General features: G+C 42.7%; 1 protein-coding gene across 3 annotated transcripts in view; it reads left to right on the forward strand.

Annotated features, from left to right (window-relative positions):
- WDR7 (WD repeat domain 7) overlaps positions 1-14235 on the forward strand; it is a 110947-nt gene extending 96712 nt beyond the window's left edge. For all 3 annotated transcript variants that reach the window (XM_052670023.1, XM_052670026.1, XM_052670025.1), the window contains 2 exons: positions 11203-11307; positions 13952-14235. In XM_052670023.1, the coding sequence (XP_052525983.1) occupies positions 11203-11307; positions 13952-14155 (309 nt within the window). In that variant the 3' untranslated portion in view covers positions 14156-14235. The remainder of the gene's footprint in view (positions 1-11202; positions 11308-13951) is intronic.
- The last annotated feature ends 5884 nt before the right edge of the window (positions 14236-20119 follow it).

Consider the following 20119-nt stretch of genomic DNA (forward strand, 5'->3'; position numbering starts at 1 on the left):
AGATAGGGCTTCAGTCCGGCTAAAATAAGACTCCATCTTGATAATGGACTGAGATGAGATACTGTTATTTGATAAAGATAATTGATGTTTCACAGTGAATTGGAAAACAGTTCTGAGTACACCAGTTCTGTGGCTCTTCCATCTGCAAATGTGGCCATTGTTTACAAAACACAGTAGAAGACAGCAGTTAAACCACTCAGGGACTCTGCTGGTGCAAAACCACACCATTTTAGGATGGCTGGCAATTTCTAACCAAAAATAAAGCATTTTAACGAAGAAGCACTGTTTGTTATTGTGAGGTCAGGATGGAATTTCTGGAATGTATATGTAGCATAGAGCTGGTGAGACACCTTGAAAATCTCATTTCTGCTGCCTGGATGTACTTGATAATTTGTTTCAGGTGAGCTAATACTCTGTAACCTTTCTTTTATTATTTATTTGTGATGCTTGAATTAAGCCAAAAGCGATGTGAGGAAGCTGAAATTGTCAAGTGAAAATAAGGCATAGTGTATGTATAGATTTCATAATTTCCCAAAGTTTGAGCTCATTAGCTTAAAACAGTGCACAGTTTGGGTCTCCCATGGACGCCTTTGTTGACTGCACATTCTGAGCCTCTGGATTTGAATTGATTAGGGTATCACTCCTCGCGAGTTCCGGTCACCATGTTCTCTTAGCCCTGCTACAACCTTTGTAACCTCTAATTAAGCAATAGAAGATGGCAGGGAGTGGGGTTATCGTGAGATAATGACACCCCAAGTGTTTTGTGTGGCACAAGGTTCATCTATGTGTTCATAATCCTCTGGGGGAGTGATTATCTAATGATAAACGTAGCACACTGCAGCTCATTGATGGCGCCGCAGTGTGCTCATGCCACTGTCGTCCTGACTGAGTTACACTTCCCATTCCACACATCATTTTTTTCCCATTGATTTTACAAACTTACAATTTGGAGGCTTTCTTAAGTGACTTACATATCGTGCAAAGTCATGACCCTGGAGTCGTACCTTTTTCTTTGTCTTTTTTTGGTTCAATGTTTGTTAAGAATATGAAAAAAAAAAAAAGCATAGTAATTTTTGCTGGACTGAGAACACACTGGCTGGTTGGATGCAATTAAAAACAAAGTTACTATCACCAAGCATTTGAAATTCGCCTTCTCCTTTCTTTAGAGGTGCATTAATACAGAAAAAGAATGATACTGTGCAACTTTTTTTTTTTTTAATTGAATACTGAATCGGTGTTACCAGACTGCAGAGATATATTTCAAATAACTAGATTTTAGGATACATGATTATTATTGACTTTGGCATGATGGCAAAATATTAACGTCTGAAAGATGTTTGATAATATTTTGCTTGTCAGATTCTCCAGCATTATTCTGTAGCCAAAGCAGACTGAGAGGAGTTATTCACTGATTATACTTGTGATGATTCATAAGAACTCACCTTGTTTCTTACTTAGAGGACCTTTTTTTTGCATCATACGGGTAAGCAGCAAGCACTGCATCTCATTTGTGTGAGCTGTTTGCCCCTGAATGGCTCCCAATATCATTCATGACACTTCTCAGTAAGTTTCTCCAGTTGCCTGTATGTGCAACCCAGAATCTTGGGGCTGATACAGTTAGCCCTATTTGAAGTTGTTGGTGAATTCTTGCTGGGCAGCAGATACTGGCCCCAAATCTCCAATTATTTCATTCATACAAGCTATTTGGTTATTCTTCCTTTGAAAATCTAAGTGTTTGGGTATGAAGCAAGGGTCTGGCCCTAACCCAATTATTAATCAAGGCTTTACTCAAAAAGGTGAGAATTAAGTCTGCTATGTGTTGTTACATCTTTTAGGCACCTTAATAGTGTAGGAGTTCTCTTTCAGAAAATACATGTTTTTCTCATCCCATGGGATTCAAGCCAAATGAGTCCTCATGAGCAGTGAGTAGCATGCTCTTGGATTTCTTAGACAAGTCTTTCCACTGGCAGAACTAGTCATTAGGTGAATGGAAGGCAGAGGGAAGGAGTAGGGCTGTGACACAAATGATAGGAAATGTGGCAAAAAAGCTCAATAATGTAAGAAAGTGAAAGATAGTAGTGAGGAATCTAGAAAACGCTTTCACAGTATCAATACCTTTGTTCCTCCATTTTAAAATTGGATTCATGCTGTGCATTTGAACATCCCCTATCATTCAGTCTTGAGAATTTGTGTATTAGTGACACATGAGCAGTTAAGCATTCAAGTACATTTTTGTCTGTCCTGGTCTGATTAATTGTATAGGAAAAATCAGCGTACCTCCAATGCTGTTCTCGTGCTTTAGGGGTTCAGCTCATGTTTGCTTGTTCAGTTCTGCCTGGATTTTTTGAGTGACTTTGCATCTGTTACTGTTGGCTGGCTGACTTCTGTGTTGGAAACATGAAGAATTTCCTCTGAAGACAGAAACTCTTCACCTGCACAGGGTAGTAGATAATACAGGGATTCTGAAGACATGGCCACCAAGACCTAGTGCCAGTGTTACGGATGTTCACTCTTTGTTGTGAAGGGATTGTATCTTACGTGTAGTGCTGCATGCAAAGCTATTGGGCAGATTTTCTGCTATCCATCCATCCGAGTGCCTGTTGAGTGGCCTGATTCTGCACCCTGCACAGCTTTCTCCTGCATTGGACAGGCAGAATACTTACAGAGTTTAGGATCCAACCTCAATAATAATAATAAAAATAAGGCCAATAATAATCATTCATGCTTTTCATGAGTCATTGCAACATTATTTATTTACTAAATTTCCTTGGAGACCTGTTTAGGTCTGTGGGAAATGCAGGCTGTTTTGGATGTATGGCTGCTAGTGCTGTCAGAAGGATCGAGATGATGATAGTTCCAGTCAGCAAACCACTGTTGGGAGTAGTTGACTTCACCAGGGTCCTTTGTGTTTTTGGGGATCAAAAGTGGGTGCAGTGGTCAAGGGAATGACTTGATCTTCATGCCATCTGCTTACAGTTGTCTGGTTCTTAGCATTCCAGCTGCTCCGTGGGACTGAGGCTATCTGGGAATTTGACAGGAGTGTACTTGGTCTATTCCCTGATGTCAAAGACACTGAACAGGACATCTTGTAGGACAGACCATGCAGTCCTCCACCTGTCAGCAAACTTTTAGCAACCTAGCTCTACACCCATACAGACTTAGGGTCCTCAGCTTGGGTCTGACATTATGGATGGCATGTGTCTACTGCTTCTAATTTTACCCATTCATTTATTGAGTGTTACGATTAGTTTTATAGAGAAATTAAAATTGAAATGGAAAACTGAGGACTGAGGAGTGAGGTTGGAATTTGTTACTCATAGAAGATTGTGTCTGAATATAAGCAGGGAGAAGAAATGACACTTGATACATTTTATTAAATAACTATTCCAAGATTTTTTTTGCAATCATTTTGGCTTTTTCTTTTGCTTATTTGTACTTCTCATTCATCATCCATGTTGTCTCCAAAGTGGCAGAGGCTTTTCATTGCAAGCCCTTCTTCGTGCTGTTGGGAAACACAGAAGCAGAGAGGGACCTCGGCTCCAGCTTGCCCACTGCTGTAATGGGGGCTGTGTATTTTGACATGTGGTTTCTGAAAACTTGGCCTCCTGTAAGGAAGCCTGCTGAAGGCAGTGCCATTGCTTGCTGATGGCTGAGACTTTTCTAAACACTGAGTAGAATTAGTGTTACTGGTCTGAGTGCTCTGTTTGGCTCTCTCCAATATTAAAATCAGGGCTTTGACAGTCAAAGCAGGAATTGAATTGTGTCTAATATTTTATTTCTGTACCTAGAAGCATTTTCAAATTTCTTCCCCGGGGTAGAAAATTGTTTAATGTTATATTTGGAAGGAGTAGTTGCTGATATGTAATGGCTTTAGTTAAGTTTGATTAGGAAATAAAAGACAATGTACTCCAGTACGGAATTTTATAGGTATTAAAGGAAAGATGCCATCCTGTAATCTGAACGTGTCTGTGTATTTATTGACACTGCTATGCTGACAAGTTCAGAGGAGCCAGGGAAACCTGTTAGTAGGGGCACGCCTTCTCAACTTGCAGATAAAAGGTAATTACTGAATATAGCCTTTTAATTTAGGAGGGGCAGGAGCCCTTTTCTCGTTGTGGCAGGAGGGGGAGGGTTGCACTGTGCTGCCCACCAGACAACATAGCACCTGTGCAAACACAGTGAGGGCAGCGTGCTGCTGCTCCAGAAATCTGTGGTATGCACTGCCTTTGGTACAAGCAGCCGTATTAATGTGCAAGGAGCCGGGAGTGCTTTTTGTTTGGTTTAGTTTATCATCTGGCTTACATAAGCAGTAGCAAAGTTCACAAGGCAAAATCCATAGTAATGTAATACGAGGTAGATGTAACAGTGTTGCTGGCAAGCAGGGCAGAAATTTTAGGGGATGTGGTTCAGCGATGCCAGGACTAAACACACTCAAATTGTCCTTGGTACAGCCTGAGTTTCAAATGCAAGCCTTGCTGTAGTTCTTCCATTCCGTGCAGAGGAAGGCGACGTAGTGCTGACACGTGTTCCCCATGGGCTGCCATTGCTTTGCCCCGAGCTGATCTTTCTAAAGCTGCCCAATAATACAGTTGAGGGATTCTGTGCATTTTCCTTGTAACAGGAAGAGGTCTTGGCCTATCAGCAGCAAGTCCGAGCTGTGGGAGGGGTGTGGTAACAAAATAACCATCGTTTTCCAGTTTCTCAAATGTCTTTCCAAAGCAGTGTTTAAGTATGTTGTGCTGGTGGCAATTTAGCAGTGCATTTAATTGGACGGACCATGCGGATACTGGTTCTGCATGGGGAGTGAATTTACAGCACACCGACTCCTCTGCATTAACCCTGTTTGGATATTGTTGATCTGCTTCAAGTCTGCTACTGTTCACTGTAGATAAATCTACTTTTTACATATAATTCTATTCATTAAGCTACAAATTACCAATGCAAACTGCCAGTCTTCCCATAGAGTGCACTGTTAATGAGGGCTGTAACTGTGCTCTAACTTTCTGGCTTGAACAGGCAAAATAATGAGGTCTCTGGATTCACAGACCTTACTTTTTAAATCAGCAATAGTGGTTTTTGTTCAGAGTCACTTCTGTCCCTTTCTGTACTCATTTCTAATTGGTGTGGAGACTGTTTTAAAGGAGCTTGCACGTTCCTGTGGGCATATGGAGTTTGCAAATACAGGACCATCTTGTTGGGAGGGGAAAAGCAGGGACAGGTATCAAGTGAAGACTGTAAATCCAAGTGCAGAAATCTGGAGGGGCCTTGAATAATCAAAGTTAGTAAAAATTAAATAAGGAATTGATTCAGCTACAGCTTTTTGCTTAACTCTTGTGCCTCAGCTGTTGACATCAAGATGAGGAGCCGACAGTGTAATCAATTCCACTAAGGATTTTTTTTTTCCATTTTGAAGTGATACAATTCAGTATACAAAAGTCAGATAGCCTGGAAAAAGATATTAAACTTACTGACCATCTCTGAGGCCACCCACCCCCACTGAGATTTATTGCAGTGCTGGGTTTGTAGTGTCTGTAGAAGCAGAGACAGAAGAAAAGTAGGCATTAAGATTTTATACTGAGGGCCATAAAGGAAGCTGAGTTTCCATATATTTGAACTTATACCTAATTTAGCTGTTACTTCCTTTTCAGACATTATTTCCTGCACAAAAAGTAGTCTCAGCTCCCCTTTTTCCCCCTTCCAAAGAAGCTACCTACCATCCAGGCAGGAAGCAGAAGAAGGCTTTTTATATTTCATTGAATCTAGAGCAGCTGAGTGGAAAAAAAGTAGACCTGGTTAATGGAAAAAATATACATATCAAAAAAAATCTTGTGTATTTTTCCAGATGCAGTGATACTGCATTAGTAATCGTTAACCATCATACCCAAGCTACAAGAAATGCTCTGTGTCCCTGCCACTGTGTGTTCCAATGATAAACCATCACAGAGGTCAGCAGTAAGCTGGCACAGGGAGAAAGATCACTCTGTGTGCTTATATACAGCGTTCCAATCTCTTGTTCACTCAGTTCAAGGGCATGGGTTCCATTCATGGTCAAATTCGAATTTTTAATAGCTCTTACTTTCAATAGGGACCAACTTTTTATTGAAAATGGTGGGTTTTGAAGATCTGTGTCCGTAGGAGAATGCAGTCTCTCACTGCTGTCTGCAGTGCTGTGAGCCACATAGAGTTTTGATGTCTTTACCAGGCTTTCTTATGTTTACAAAAGAGTCTCATCTGGGAACACGATAGTTTTATTGCAGTGCACTGATAAGGTTGTATCAACCTCATGTTTGCTAGAAAAATAGTGTCTTCTCCTGAAATCTGTTTTAATAACCCTTTTACGTTAGATGTTTCAATTCTTGCTTTGTAGAAAACTAAAAACTGTGTTATAACTGCCTGCTCAGAGCTCATCTCTCTGCCTAGTGGACAAGTTTCTCCTGCCATAGCAGCTTGGAGGCCTTCCTAAGGCCCCCAGGTGAGCTGGGTTTGCTGGTGATCCATCTGATGGGCACACTGAAACCCTCAGCTCCATCCTCTGTGTGCCCTCCTGAAATGGGATCTGCTTATCACTCTTAGACCGCATTGCTCGCATTGCTATTATTTATCGTGTTTTAATTGCATCTTTCTAACAGTTTAGACAGCCATTCCCATTAAGGGTATGATTTGCATTTTGAGAGTTGGTTAGATGAAGTCCATGTAATAAATGGTAAATCCACGCTGTGATCTTTTGGAAAGCGTTCAGTGTCTTTTCTCCCTGTAAAGTGCTCTCTGGCGCTGGAATATCAGCCCAAACTTCCTCGCATCCATTCAGCATCACTCTTGAGGGATTTGTGGTTCAAGATCTGAAACTTCACCGCACTTTACAGCAACACATCTGCAAACCATGAGACCTGGCTTTTGTCCAGCACAAGCTCTTTTCCTGATGCCTATCAGTATTTTGTAATTTTTTACACAAGCTGTTTGTAATTGTTTGTAAAAGATAAAACCCTAAAGTAGGGATTTAAAATAAGTACATTTATTTTTTTGTCTCACATAATAGAAATAACCTGGAGAAAATACTTCCTTCTCCCATTTTCATTAGTATCCTGACCAAACTCAGAATTCTTATTTAAGATTGTTTTCCTTGCAGTTGCAGCATATAGCCCAGCCTATGAGATGTTGGAATGCCCTTTAAAAGGGCAGTTATCATGGAGATAGGAATTTCAGTAGCAAAACGGAATTGTCTGACATGTGGGTGTGTTCTGAGATGATACTGCATCATCATGAACCTCTACATGAACTGTGCTGGCATTAGTCTCACCAATGAAAAGCAAGCTGCTTCTGTTATGGACTTGTTATGGACTATCTGTTTTATGGGTTGGTGAAATGAGTGGCCATCTTGGTTTTGATGGCACCGCGTGGAGCCCTCAAGCTGATGAGAACATTCCTGAAGTCAGAGCATCCATCCAATGCTTGCAGACATCATGCTGTTGAGGAAGGAGGCTGAGTTGGGTTGGAGAGCCACACGCATGGTTTCCTTGCAGCCAACGCTTCAGGGGCACGGGGCTGTTCTGGGCTGTCTGCAGGACCCCACGGAACTGCTGAGGTCCATGTCTGTGCATTTTGGAAAGATTTTTAAAACACCCCTTAACACTTGGATGGGTGCAGCTGTCATCTAATTTCTTCTGGATTAAGTTCGGTCAAGAAAGAAGCTGCCTCATTTTCTGGTTGTCATTTGCCCAGGAAGTAAAAGCAAATTGTAATGAGGGAATCACAGCAGGAGAACCTCCTAACAAATGAGAGCACATATTGACTGAAAGCCAGCATGCCATTCCAGTGATAAATGTATTTTTATACACTGCTGCTCAAGGTCACTTTCTGCTCTCATTGTGCACTGCCTGTCACATCATGCAAGTCACATTTTAATACAGAGTAATAGTAATGGTTGATGCAAAATTATATTACTGTGAGATTAAAAATTAAGTTATATATTTTATTAAGTTAAAAATTTTAATATATGTGCTTTGACTTTATCTTGATATTATTGAGAATCCATTTGAAGGACAGAAAGAAAATTAATTTAAAGATGTAAATATACTTTTTCTTGGTGTAGTCCTGAAAGTTTTACTGCAATTGTTAGTACTTCTTGAAGGAGCACTGAAATGTAATTATTGAAAGTACTGAAGCTATTTTAAGAAAATGCTATAACATCTTACTGGGTGAAGCTGTGTAGTTTTGGAAACTGAGGTTTTATAAAATGTTCTGAGTGTGCTCATGCAACCCGTAGTCCTGGGAGGTCTCACGTGGCTGGCCTTCAAAGGACAGTGCAACAAATGGATAGAAAGGTTTTATCAGACACGTTGCTCATACTGAGATTAGACCAAAGCTGAGCATTCAGGAAATCATGTGTTTAGTGTGGACTGCGTGCAGCATATCCCTTCTGTATCTGTATTGTGATTACGTGTTGTAAAATAAAGAAGAAAGAGGGGGGATCATTGTAAGCAGGCAAAGAAAGGTCAGTAAGTGGGGCAAGGCAGACCGTGGCTGCGATGGGGAAAGGCTGTGGGCTGGTGTGGGCATGGGATGAATGGCTGGGAACAGGAGATTCCCTTCTTCAAATGCAGAGGCTAATTGAGTTCTGAGACACTGTTCGAGATTAATGTGGAACTTAGAGGTTCTGTAGGTATTCAGAGCGCATCACAGAACTGTGGAATAGTTAAGGAGAAGAATTCTAGGATCCCTAAGACCAGCCCCAACCCGTCCCCGCCATGCTCACTAACCACTTGTGTCCCAAAATGCCAGATCTGCACAGTTCTGGAACACCTCCGGGGGGCAGTAAGGGTGGGAAGGAAGTAGAGGGAGAGTTAAACCTCATCATTTCTTTTGTTTTTTAATAGCACCTTCAACACCTTGCTTTTTCCACCTTCTTTTGGTTGTTGGCTGTCTTCCCTCAGTCTTTGCCTTTAGCACAGTGATCTTTGCAGTTGCAATTCATCTGTGCTCTGTGTTGTATTTAGGCCAGCTTTCTGGAGCACCTTTAGGAGCTGACTGTGGCAGAGCACCTTAATTTCCAAATAACCAATTCCTTGTGCAGGGACTGTATCCTCTGCAAAAATTGGAGCTGATACTTTCATCTGTTCCAAGTGAAAGCCGTCAGAGCTTTTAATGGCAGTGCTAAGCTGGGACAAACCCAATGCTTTCTGCTTTTCACATGGTACCTGCTAGAAGTGTGGCACTTCTGCGGGTGCATCAGGCATGCTGCATCCTCGGTGAGTGATTGTTTTTGTTTCATTTTAGTTAAGCTACCCTTTGGGACTGGGGAGATAAATATCTAATAATAAATGTGGTAAAATATTGCTATGTCTCTATAGCAGTATATATGTTACTTTATCAATTTAAAGTATGCATTCCAGTATTTATTAAAATAAAATTGCCACAGTGATACAGTGCTTATTTTTTATGTCACCTCTAACAGAATAATGCAGTTCAGTGTAGGGTTTGCCAAATATTGGACTCAGAATTAGGTTGTCATAGCCTCAGTATATCATGTGTACAGGACAGCGGCGGTGACAGGTGCAGAAGTCAAATAGTCTCCCAGGAGCGTGCTCCCATTAAAAAACAATTGCTTGGGCAGAGGGAAGCTCCAAGCAGCTGCACTTTGTCCCACCCTGTCTGCCGTGCAAGATTCAGACGATTGCCAAACCAATGCTGCACAGATTTTATTTTAAATAGAAAATAATTTTTATTATGCAGTATTACACTTCAGAGCGTAACAAGAAATAATGCAAAGAGGCAGCGCGTTGCCGTGTGTTCCTGCCAAAGCACAGCCATCACAGCCATGAATGCAGCATTCAGCACAGTGCCAGCCAGGGCAGTCTGAGCTCCAAATGCATGGGTGCAAGCAAAATATTTTGAATGAGTAGCAATAATTTCGTTTTGTTCTGCTTATTCACTTTGCCTAGGAAGCACAAGATGTGCATTGCAAAGTACACATTTAGGTAGTGCACTAAAAAATAAATCTTGGCTTGAAAGGATTAGCATCAATTAGAGGAGCACTTGCTTTAAATAACAAAGCACATTAATTCCCTTAAGGATTGTACTTATTGGAACACATTTTCAGTAGTTAAGAAGAGCAACAAGTGTGCAAGTACTATTGATTTTCCACCTTTGTATTACCAAAACATTTTTTATTGACAAGTATTACTTGCTTGTTAAGTGCTGCAGTTTGATGGGTCTAAACATTGGATCATCTAATTAATTCCCCTTTCAAATCTTCATCCTAAGCTGTAGTGATTACCTTGAAGACGTAGGTTTGGGGTTCTGTTAGACTTTACTCAACTTACATGATGCACAATAAATATATTGATGGATTGTTAATGTAAGCCTTACTTCGGGTGCACCGTGCCATCTCAGTGGCTTTGCATCTTTTAGTGTCCTGGAGCTGGCTGTAGGAGCACTTTTGTTTTCATGTGCTTTTATTTTCACAGCCTACTTTCGGTCGATGAATGTTTCAAAGTCTTTTTTCACACACTGCAAGTCCCGCCAATTTAAAATTGGCACAGAGCCTCTTAATGCAGAGAGACCAGCTACTGTGTATTCTTCAAAGAAATACTTTCTGAGCTTGTTACTAATGTCTTCGTTATGGTAATCCAATAAAAGATGGTATTTTAAGGAAATTGCCCTCCTATCTCCTGCAGGAACCAAACCCTGAAGTTCCTCTAGCTCTGCAGAGGTGTTTGCCAATAAACCTTGGATAGATTCTGTGTGCTTTCCCAATTTGTGTCATGCTTTTGATTCGAGACCTAAGATGCAATGCTGAAATAGGAGGAAGAGGCTTCTGCTCATAGTATTTGCTGTTTTCTGACTGTAGGAGTTTGATGAACTGTTCCAGAAACTTCTTCCAGAAGTCCAGATGCTGTCGCATTTGTGTTTGCTTACAAATCTGTTCAGCACTGCTGTGGTGCCAAGTAAGGAATGCTCTGTTACTGCTCTTAGAACCAGAGAATCATTATGGTTGGAAAAGGCCGTTAAGATCACAGGCTCATTAGAGTTGCAGGTCACCCTTAAATGCCATCTGGTTCAACTCCCCTGCAGTAAACGGGGGCATCTATGGCTAGATCAGGTTGCTCAGAGCCTCGTCCAGCCTAGTTCATCAAGTCCAGCTGCCAACCATCCCATCACCACCATGCCCTCTAAACCGTGTCCCTAAATGTTCTCTCTTGGCAGACAATCCATGGGCACAAGGGGCCGATCACAGCAGTGGCCTTTGCTCCTGATGGCCGGTACCTTGCCACCTACTCCAACTCAGACAGCCACCTCTCCTTCTGGCAGGTAAGTGCCTTGCTGCAAGCCTGTGTGCCCTGGAGGATCAATGCAATCTGCCCACCTTTGGTTTTGTTGAGCATCATGTTTTTTCTATTTTTATAAAGTACAGATCTCTTACTTTGCAGTTATCTCCTTGTGAGGGATGAGGGCTTATTTCCATACAAATCAGTGTGTAAGTTCAGAGCAGTCAGACAACACTTTGTCCTGTTTGCTGTTCGAATCTAATCCTGTTGTAACACTTCAGTTTTACACACCTAAAACACCCACTTGGTTTAGGTTTAGGGCCTTGCAGGAGACCTCCAGCCAGTTCTGCCAGAACTGCTGCTCCTGCTCTCACACTGTCCCATCCCCTAGTAGGAATTTCTCTTCTCTGACTTCTGGAACCCAGTGAGTTCTCATAAATGAAGATCTCGGTGATATTTCTCCATTTCTTGGACTCAACATGATGCAAAACTATTCAAGATCAACACTGGTCCCGTTACTGCTGCGCCAAGTCCTGCTCAGCAGACACAGCTGCTGTACATTGAGCACAGATCCCTGGTCTGCCCCTCACACTGTCGAGCTGCCTGGAATTTCCATAACGATGCAGGGAACAGAAAGGCTGAAAGAAAAACAATACAAAGAGGGTCTGAAATGGGAGAAACTGAGGTTCAGGTCAACCTTTTATGAAGTACCTGGGGGTTTATTTTTTTAGCATAGGAGCAAACTTTGTGATCGTATCTGTAGAAATACTATTTTGTCAGCAGTGGATAGGTGTAGCGTGGTGGGACAGGTGAGCGTACAAGAAGCTTCATTGGTGCTTACATTTCCTCACCAGGAATTTTTTCTTCCTTTAAATGACTATAGACTTAAAAACTGACTCGATCAAGCAATTTGTGTAGACTATTAATTTCGTTTTGCAGTAGTCATACTATATAATAGAACCCCATATACCACTAATTATTAGTTAGCTTTTAATATATTCTCCTGGTCGTCTGATGCCTTTCATTATTTTTACAGGTGCCATAATAATTATTAAATTATTATCCATCACTGTTTTGCGTATTTTCTGTAACAGTAAATGGGAACAGCAAGAATCTTCATCCATCAGTTATACTTACTTGATTTAAGTACTCAGGGAAAGTCTAGAAAGCAATCAGAGCAGGTCATGTAAAACTGGCAGGCAAAAAAAATCAGGCACGTGGTTTAAAATGTGAGCTGCCACATTCTTCCAGGTGTATAAATGTTCACGTTGAAGTGGCTTTCACATAAAGAGTTAAATATACCTACACATTTAGTTCTAAAATGTGACCTCGTGCACTAGTGATTTTTTTTCCCTTCTGTATTCCATTTGGCACTATTATTAATGCAGGAAAATCAGTAACATTAGTCATCTTAAAAGGGTTATTACTCAAGATGATTTAAATTGTGAAAATGTCAGTGGTGCGTGCATGCTCCCTGCTAGAGATGCCGTGATTTACACTCTCTGACACCATTCTGCTGCTGAGAAGAGCCAGGAAAAAGTAATGGCTTGTACTTTGTCCTGATCAGAATTCAGAGCGTGGGATCAGCAGCAGCACGACTGCCATGTCCCAGGATTTGCCAGGGCTCCACGTGGCACACTCAGAGATACGGCACAGCAGCCGTCTGCCTGCTCTTGGACTCCTAAGGAGCGCCGTGCCTGAGGGTTTTCCAAGTAAAGGAGAGCTTGTAAGGCAGGGTTAGGCAGCTTGTTTTTAAACCATGGAGCTAGGCAGCATGCATCTGCAGTAACTGGCCTGCTTTATGGAGAGTGGAACTCATCAGATTTATCCCGAGTGCTTTATTTATCTAGGAGAAAATAATAAAAATTTGCTTTTTTTCTGCAACTGTTGCAGAACTATTGCAACTATTATGATGATTCTTCTTAATTTTGCACGATTTCACATTTGGTGTTTTAATTATTTTGACAAAAATATTCTAGCATAGACATAATCTTGAAAACTTCTCATGTTTCTCCTTAAAATTTGAATAGAAGCCTTTAATTATAAAGACCTACAAGTGAAGTGTGAGATTTTTCAAAGTAGTAAATAAACTGTTTCCTAGCTAATTTATTGATTTAAATCTTACAATTCAACTTGAGAAAGGCACAGGCAAGGAGAACAATAATTTAAAAAAAGATATGGGGCAAGCAATGAGCTCTGAGCAGCCTGGTGTGCTGTTTGGCAATCCTGCACATAGCAGGGGGGTAGAAACCAGGTGATCATTGTGGTCCTTTTCAACCCAGGCCATTCTGTGATTCTGTGAAGTGGTTCTTGATTGCTAAATGTAACTGAGTTCTGTGCGTAGGAGGGAAACTTCAAGTTTTTGACTGTAATTTACGTTGCATTTAGTCATGCACCAGTTTCCTTTCTCTTGTGTTGGAAGGATAAGCAGCTGCAGAGCTTTGGAAATGTTGCTCACAGTGCCTGCTGGTAGCACCGTGAGCTCCCCACAAAGAGTAGTGCCACACACCTGCTGGCTTTATTCAGCCATTCCTTTTGCAAAGCTCTGTGCTGTGGGACGCAGCACGATGCTCAGAACCTGGGCGCTGACAGCACTGCCTCTCCCACGCTGGGTGGGTCTGGAGAAATGTCACTTGGGCCTGATCCGGGTGGGCTGGGAGGCCTCTCACCAACAGCTGTCTCTGCAGATGAACACGTCACTGCTGGGCAGCATCGGCATGCTCAACTCAGCGCCCCAGCTGCGCTGCATCAAGACCTACCAGGTGCCACCCGTCCAGCCCGCGTCCCCTGGCTCGCACAACGCCCTGCGCCTGGCCCGCCTCATCTGGACCTCCAACCGCAACGTCATCCTCATGGCCCACGATGGCAAGGAGCACCGCTTCGTGGTCTAGGGGAAGCTGCCTAAGCTGAAATGCGTTTCTGTTACAACTCCATGTAACTCTCCCTTCTTTGTTGCTGTCCTCTGGTCATGGCTCTGCTTGCTTTACCAGGTTACAGCTCTGCCCGGTTTTCCAGGCCGTAGTTCTGCCTGATTTGCCAGGTTATGACTCTGCCTGGTTTGCCAGGTCATGGTTGTGCCCGGTTTGCCAGGCTGTGGCTCTGCCTGCCTTGCCAGGCCATGGTTGTACCCGGTTTGCCAGACCATGGCTCTGTCTGGTGTGCCAGGTCACAGCTCTGCCCGCTTTGCCAGGCCATGGCACCAGGTGTGTTCTCTTCGCAGCAGGGTGGGGGAAGCTGTGGTTTTGGGAGGCCCAGTCCCACCCTGACTGTGCCGTGGCCTGGCCGGTGGCTGCTGGCCTCATGCTGGTGGCCTGGTTCCACGTGCTCACAGGAGCCTCTGTGGTTTACCAAAGGCCCCGTTTACATGTATTCCTTCTAGTGACCACTGAATGATCAGTAGGTGGTGTGTCTTAGAGGGTTCTTAATAAGGGCCTAATTAATTGGGGATAATTAGTAGCTGAGTGTGCAGGAGTTGAATGGCCTCTGTTCTGAATGGAAGGGGCACGTTTCCTCAGAGAAAGACAGTTTTTGAGGAATTGAAGTGCTGCTGTGCTCAGCCATTGCTTGCTGTCTTCTGGAATAAAGGATAACAATTCACATGTAAATAAAGAAAATATCTCTAAGATTGACTAGCAAACTTGAACAGAGGAGTATTTATATATAAAGGTGTTTTTTTGCTACCAATGAAGGTATTTATTTTGAAGAAAATAAAAAGCTTTTTCTTCCCAAAGCTGCTCCCATTTGTGCTGGATCCCATGCGGAAGCAGGGTTGTGGTCTGGCAGGTCAGGGCCACTCTCCTTCACTGCAGGAGCGTGGGGTCACAGCAAGCCCTGGGAGGCAGCACAAATGGTGTCAGTGATTAACAATTCTTGCAAGAAAAACTATGAAAAATAATAAGTTATTTGAGCAGATATACTGAAACCATTTATTCGGTAGGAATATTCCTGTGTAATGTTAGATGTGACTGTGCTTCCTTCTTACATATCTAATTCTGTGAAATATTTAACCATGTGAAAGTATGCTGGTTTATGCTCACAATAAAGCAAAAACAAATCTATGAAATACTGTTTTATTTAAAAATATTGATGTATATGTTTGTATAGCTTTCTCTTTGCCATTTTTGTCCGAAAAGCTCGCAGAAATAAGGGGGCTGTCTTTACATGATAAAGTAAAAATGGTACTTATAAAATCCTCCCTCCAATTCCCCAAAAAGGAATAAATTAATTTATAAAACAGATTCTAAATTTAAAAAGCATTGATTTCTTTTTAATTTTTTTTTTTAAAGTTGGTCTGTGCAGTACATTATAGATGAAGGTGAGATTTTCAGTCCAGGAAGATACATATCTGTTTGCTGTTTGAAAATTAAGAAAAGAGCAAGAAATTAAGACCGTTAGGAATGTTTAACACAAACTGCCATAAAATTTAATCCTTTTATCTGGCAGGAATGTAGTGTATAGTAGAGAACACTGTTATAGAATATCAGGGTCTTCTTTCTAAGTGAACTAACACAACATGCATGTACATTGTGTTCGTAAAGAAGCGTGTGTAACTCTGAAGGTTAAAGATAGGAAGAAGAGCTAACAGAGACCTTCCATCTGTAATCTGAAACACTGCAGCATTCGGTTTGGATGCACGAGGAGAGTCAGGGTGCACTGTAAGCATTGTCCCATAGGCGTCCTGGGATCCCATCAGTTACATTAGGGTAGGTTCCAAGATGTGTATGTGTTTACTTTCAGAAACGAAACACAATCCCCATGGGAATGGTGGACCATAGCCCTCCAATGATTTCCTTTTGTGGTATAGTGAGCAAACATCTTGAATTATATATGCGTTAAAATGTTTGATTTAAGCTAGAAGTGAAATGGATTTTCTTAAATGCAGAAGAGAGGTTGTTCCTTTCCTCCCAGTGCTGCGGGTCAGCTGCAGCCCCACTGGGGTCCAGGATCCATCAGTGGGGCTGGACACAGCCCCCACTGTGGTGACTTTGTTTGCCCCAGTCCTCAACTTCACAGCCTCGGTCTCTCAGCACTGCAGTAAAATTTGTATTGTCATTCCAGTGTAAGCTTTTAGTGCTTTATTGATTTGTTAGTACTGTATTTGGACTTGTCCTTGTAAACGTGGAGACGTATGTGGCTTCATTGGCAGTTTACAAGCAAAAGATGACATGATGAGACACCTGTATGAAAGTGTTGTAATGATGGAAGTCACCATGTATGGTAAATGATTGAAGTGTCTGCCTCTCAAGCAACTTCTGGAGTCCACTCCTAGTCTGCTGTATGTATACTGCATACCCTGGTGTAAATATGCTTGTGAAATAAATCTGAACTGTATCGAAGAGCATTGCTGTTATGGCATCAGCCAGGTGGCATGCAAATAATTCCCTGCCTCTGATTCATGAATCATAAGTTTTTTCACCAACTTTTTTCGTTTGAAAGTCAGCTTAAGTGATGTCCTGTCTGTTGTGCTGGGAGGACCCGCAGCCTCAGTGCAGAGGGAGGAAGGTGTTGGAATGAAGTTCTTGTAACTCCCCAGCAGTGTGGCTAAAGCACACAAAATTGCAATCTTCCAGAAATTCACCAGTGCCAGTGTTTGCAAGATGGTGCTTTCCTTGTCACCTGGTAACTGATGCAAATAGCAACATTTCCTAGCGTGGAATGCAGGGTCCTAAGAATATTTGAGGTGCACTTGCAATGCAGATTATTTTTTCAATCGCAATTGCTTTCTGGTTGCTGAAGAATCCTAAGCACCTTGGGGCTGGTGGAGGTGTGCCGCAGTGTGCGAGGGCACCAGGGATGGTTACCAAATAACCCTTCTAAACAAAGCAAACAGCAAGGAGGAAAAAAAAAAAAGCAGCAACACAAAGGAATTGGGTGAATCCTCAGTTTTCACAGTGCACGAACATGTTAAAGTATTGGTGGCCCCAGGGTTTCCTCTTAGGTGAATGGCACCCGGCATGAGGGGCACGGTGCTGGCGGGGGGCAGAACTGGGCAGAGCTGGGTGAACTTTCACCTTTCCCCTCGCCGCTGACAGCGGAGCTGAGTGGTGAAAAATCAATACCTGGGAGCCAGGAGGGAAATATTTCCAACCTCTAACTAGAGAATGTATTTTGACAAGGCCAAGATAATCCAGGCTACACAGGAGAAAGAGAAAAGAAGACTCATTTTTAAAGCTTGACACTTCAAGGTGTTTTTGTGCAATGCTTTAGAGAGCATCGATACGTACAAATACCAAAGGTCAAAAAGAAAAGCCAGAAGAATTTCAAAAATTAGATGTGCTGGGTTTTGCTCTTTACTTTGCAAAACATAAACTGTGATTTGTGCATAGGAATGCTCAAATGTAGGTAACTCAGTGAGCTTGGACCCACAGTCTCCTCATTTAATAGAAATGAAAATATGCCAGAGCCTATATTGTACCTTAAGCAATTTACCTATAAAAAGTACATGCCTATTTCCTGCTATATATCTGCATTCAGGGACATTAATTGTTTTTGATTCGGCATGATTGCATTTTGATGCCAAAAGATCAATATTTTTTTCATTTATGCAGCATCATTTTTTTGATAATTTAATATCTAGCTGTGCGCTCGAGTTCTGCAATGAAATGACCAAAAGCTGCTGCCGGGTTCAGCTGAGAGCCAGGGTCGGAGCAGCACGTCCACGGTGTGACTGCTGCGCAGTGCCCTGCTCCCTGTTCTGCTGCTGGATGTCACAGCTGTGACTTAGGGGGGCAAAATCCCATCACGGGCAGCGTTGCCTGATGAATGTAATCCAGAGCACGGAGGCAGAGGAAGAGCCAGATGAGATCAATTGCGAAGGTGCTCTCTTTTCCAGCTTAAAAGAGCATGCATTAAGGCTGGGGGAGACGAGCCGGTCTGAGAGGTGGTGGAGATAAGGAGCAATGTACTTCTACATTATTAATTGCGTATGCGTGATCACCTCCAAACTGCCACAATATTCTGCTTGAACCGGTGCAGTAGCATTTGTCCGCTAATTAGTGGTGTTTGGAACAAGATACTGGAAATGAGAAATCACCTGAGATTTGTAGGGGGAAAAACAAAACGAAGAAAAGCTCTGCCAGATACATCCAATTTGCTGCCTTTGGCGGTGAGGGGTACGAGGCCATCGCAGGTGTGACAAAGCTTCCTTCCCAGAGCCTGTTTGGTTACTGTCCTCTTTAAAGTGTGTCAGACCTGCGTGAAAACAAAGCTATCTGAAGGTGCAGACCACCGAGGTCAGTGCAAACTACATCAAATGTATTGATCAAAGAGTTTTTCCAGAGAGCGTAATGTTCCTGTTTTACATTGCGTGTGCGTCTTGTGGCCCATCAGCATTCCTTGCAGCTGACTCAGAAATCCATCCACACGCGTTTGGCCTCCCCAGGCAGTGCAGGGGGACGTGCGTCCCTTCTGCAGCCTCCTGAGTGAGGACAGCACAGGCAAGTGCAGAGTCAGGGCAGAGAGACCCCTGTTTCAACCCCACGTGAAATGGATGAAAAGGACACGATTCCTTGAACGAAGCAGATTAACTACGGGGAAGAAAAAAGCAGAGGGATGGCGCATAGAAACATGGTCAGTGGGGATGAGTAGGGCTTGGGCTTGGTGACCTTTGAGGTCTGTTCCAACCTTAGTGATTCTGTGAAGGGTAGAGGCTATCTCCAGGCTTGCCTTTTCATGCACATTTCATGCCAGGACTCTGGGTGTCCACTGAAACCCCTGTGTGGAGAGCACGGCTTTCCTCTGTGTGGAGATGGATGCAACCATGTCTACCAATGACCTCACCAGTGTTCGGAAGTGGACTGAATTTGGTCTCAAAAATGATTCTTGTAGCAAATTTTTGTAGCCATAACATTTTTTCAAGTTAACGAGTCATTCTCAAACAAAGCAGTGTGAATGGAAAACCTTTAATATTTTTTTGCCTGTAGCTTATATATTTAAAAGCCAACGTATTGGTAGCAGAAACTGGATGAGACACAGAGATGGACCAAGTCCACCGGCTGCTGCAGGAACTTTCCTTAGAAAACACTTAGAAAGCCCTTGCCTTAGGACTTTGGGTTCTGGTGGCAGAATCCAAAACCTGAGTGTCCTCTGGCCATGGCCTCTGCCCGTGCCACCTTCAACAGCTGCAGTACATAGGTCAGACCTGAGCCTCCTGTCCAGAATGAGAGATGGAGGGGCTGCTGATGGCCAGGAGCTCTGTTTTCTGATGGGAGAGGTACCACGTTCAGCTTCCAGAGCTTGCAAGAGACACATTTTCCAGCAAGCATTCCTGAAAATGTGTGAATTGAGTCATGTCACACTTGGAGGAGTATTAAGCAGTGATCAACACCTGGAATCCCACTTGCCCCCATGAATGCAGTTAAGACATTCAGGCTGTAAAAGGCAACATCTGTATGCCAGAATTGCAACACATACAGCCAAGAAAATTGAGCACAACAGGAATAAGGAAAATGCTTGAATAGGGTTATGGGGGCAATGCTGTGGAGTTGGTGGCTGCACCTGGACAGAAGATAGAGGTCTGACACAAGGTACCGCAGCGGGGAAAGTCGGGTTTCTCTTGTTTTCCAAAAAAAAAGATGTCCCATCTGAGCCTGGCCTTAAGCAAACACCACAACTCTAATAGCAGTCATAGTTGGGTCTTAACAAAAATATCAGTAAAAATATGCATTGGGCAGTCCAAGCCTTCGCTGTGATAAATTGACACTTGATGGCAATAGTTGCCTGGAGTGCTCTTTGAACAGGAGGGCTCCTGGGGAACTTCTTTCTATCTCTGATGTCTGAAAATTAAAAATTAATCTTGTATGAAAAATTAAAAGGTGAAACTTTCTGCTGCAGCAGCGCAGCTTTTTGAATGTTGA

This window comes from Tympanuchus pallidicinctus, unplaced genomic scaffold (genome assembly GCF_026119805.1).
Source record: "Tympanuchus pallidicinctus isolate F22 unplaced genomic scaffold, pur_lepc_1.0 scaffold9, whole genome shotgun sequence".
NCBI lineage: Eukaryota > Metazoa > Chordata > Aves > Galliformes > Phasianidae > Tympanuchus > Tympanuchus pallidicinctus.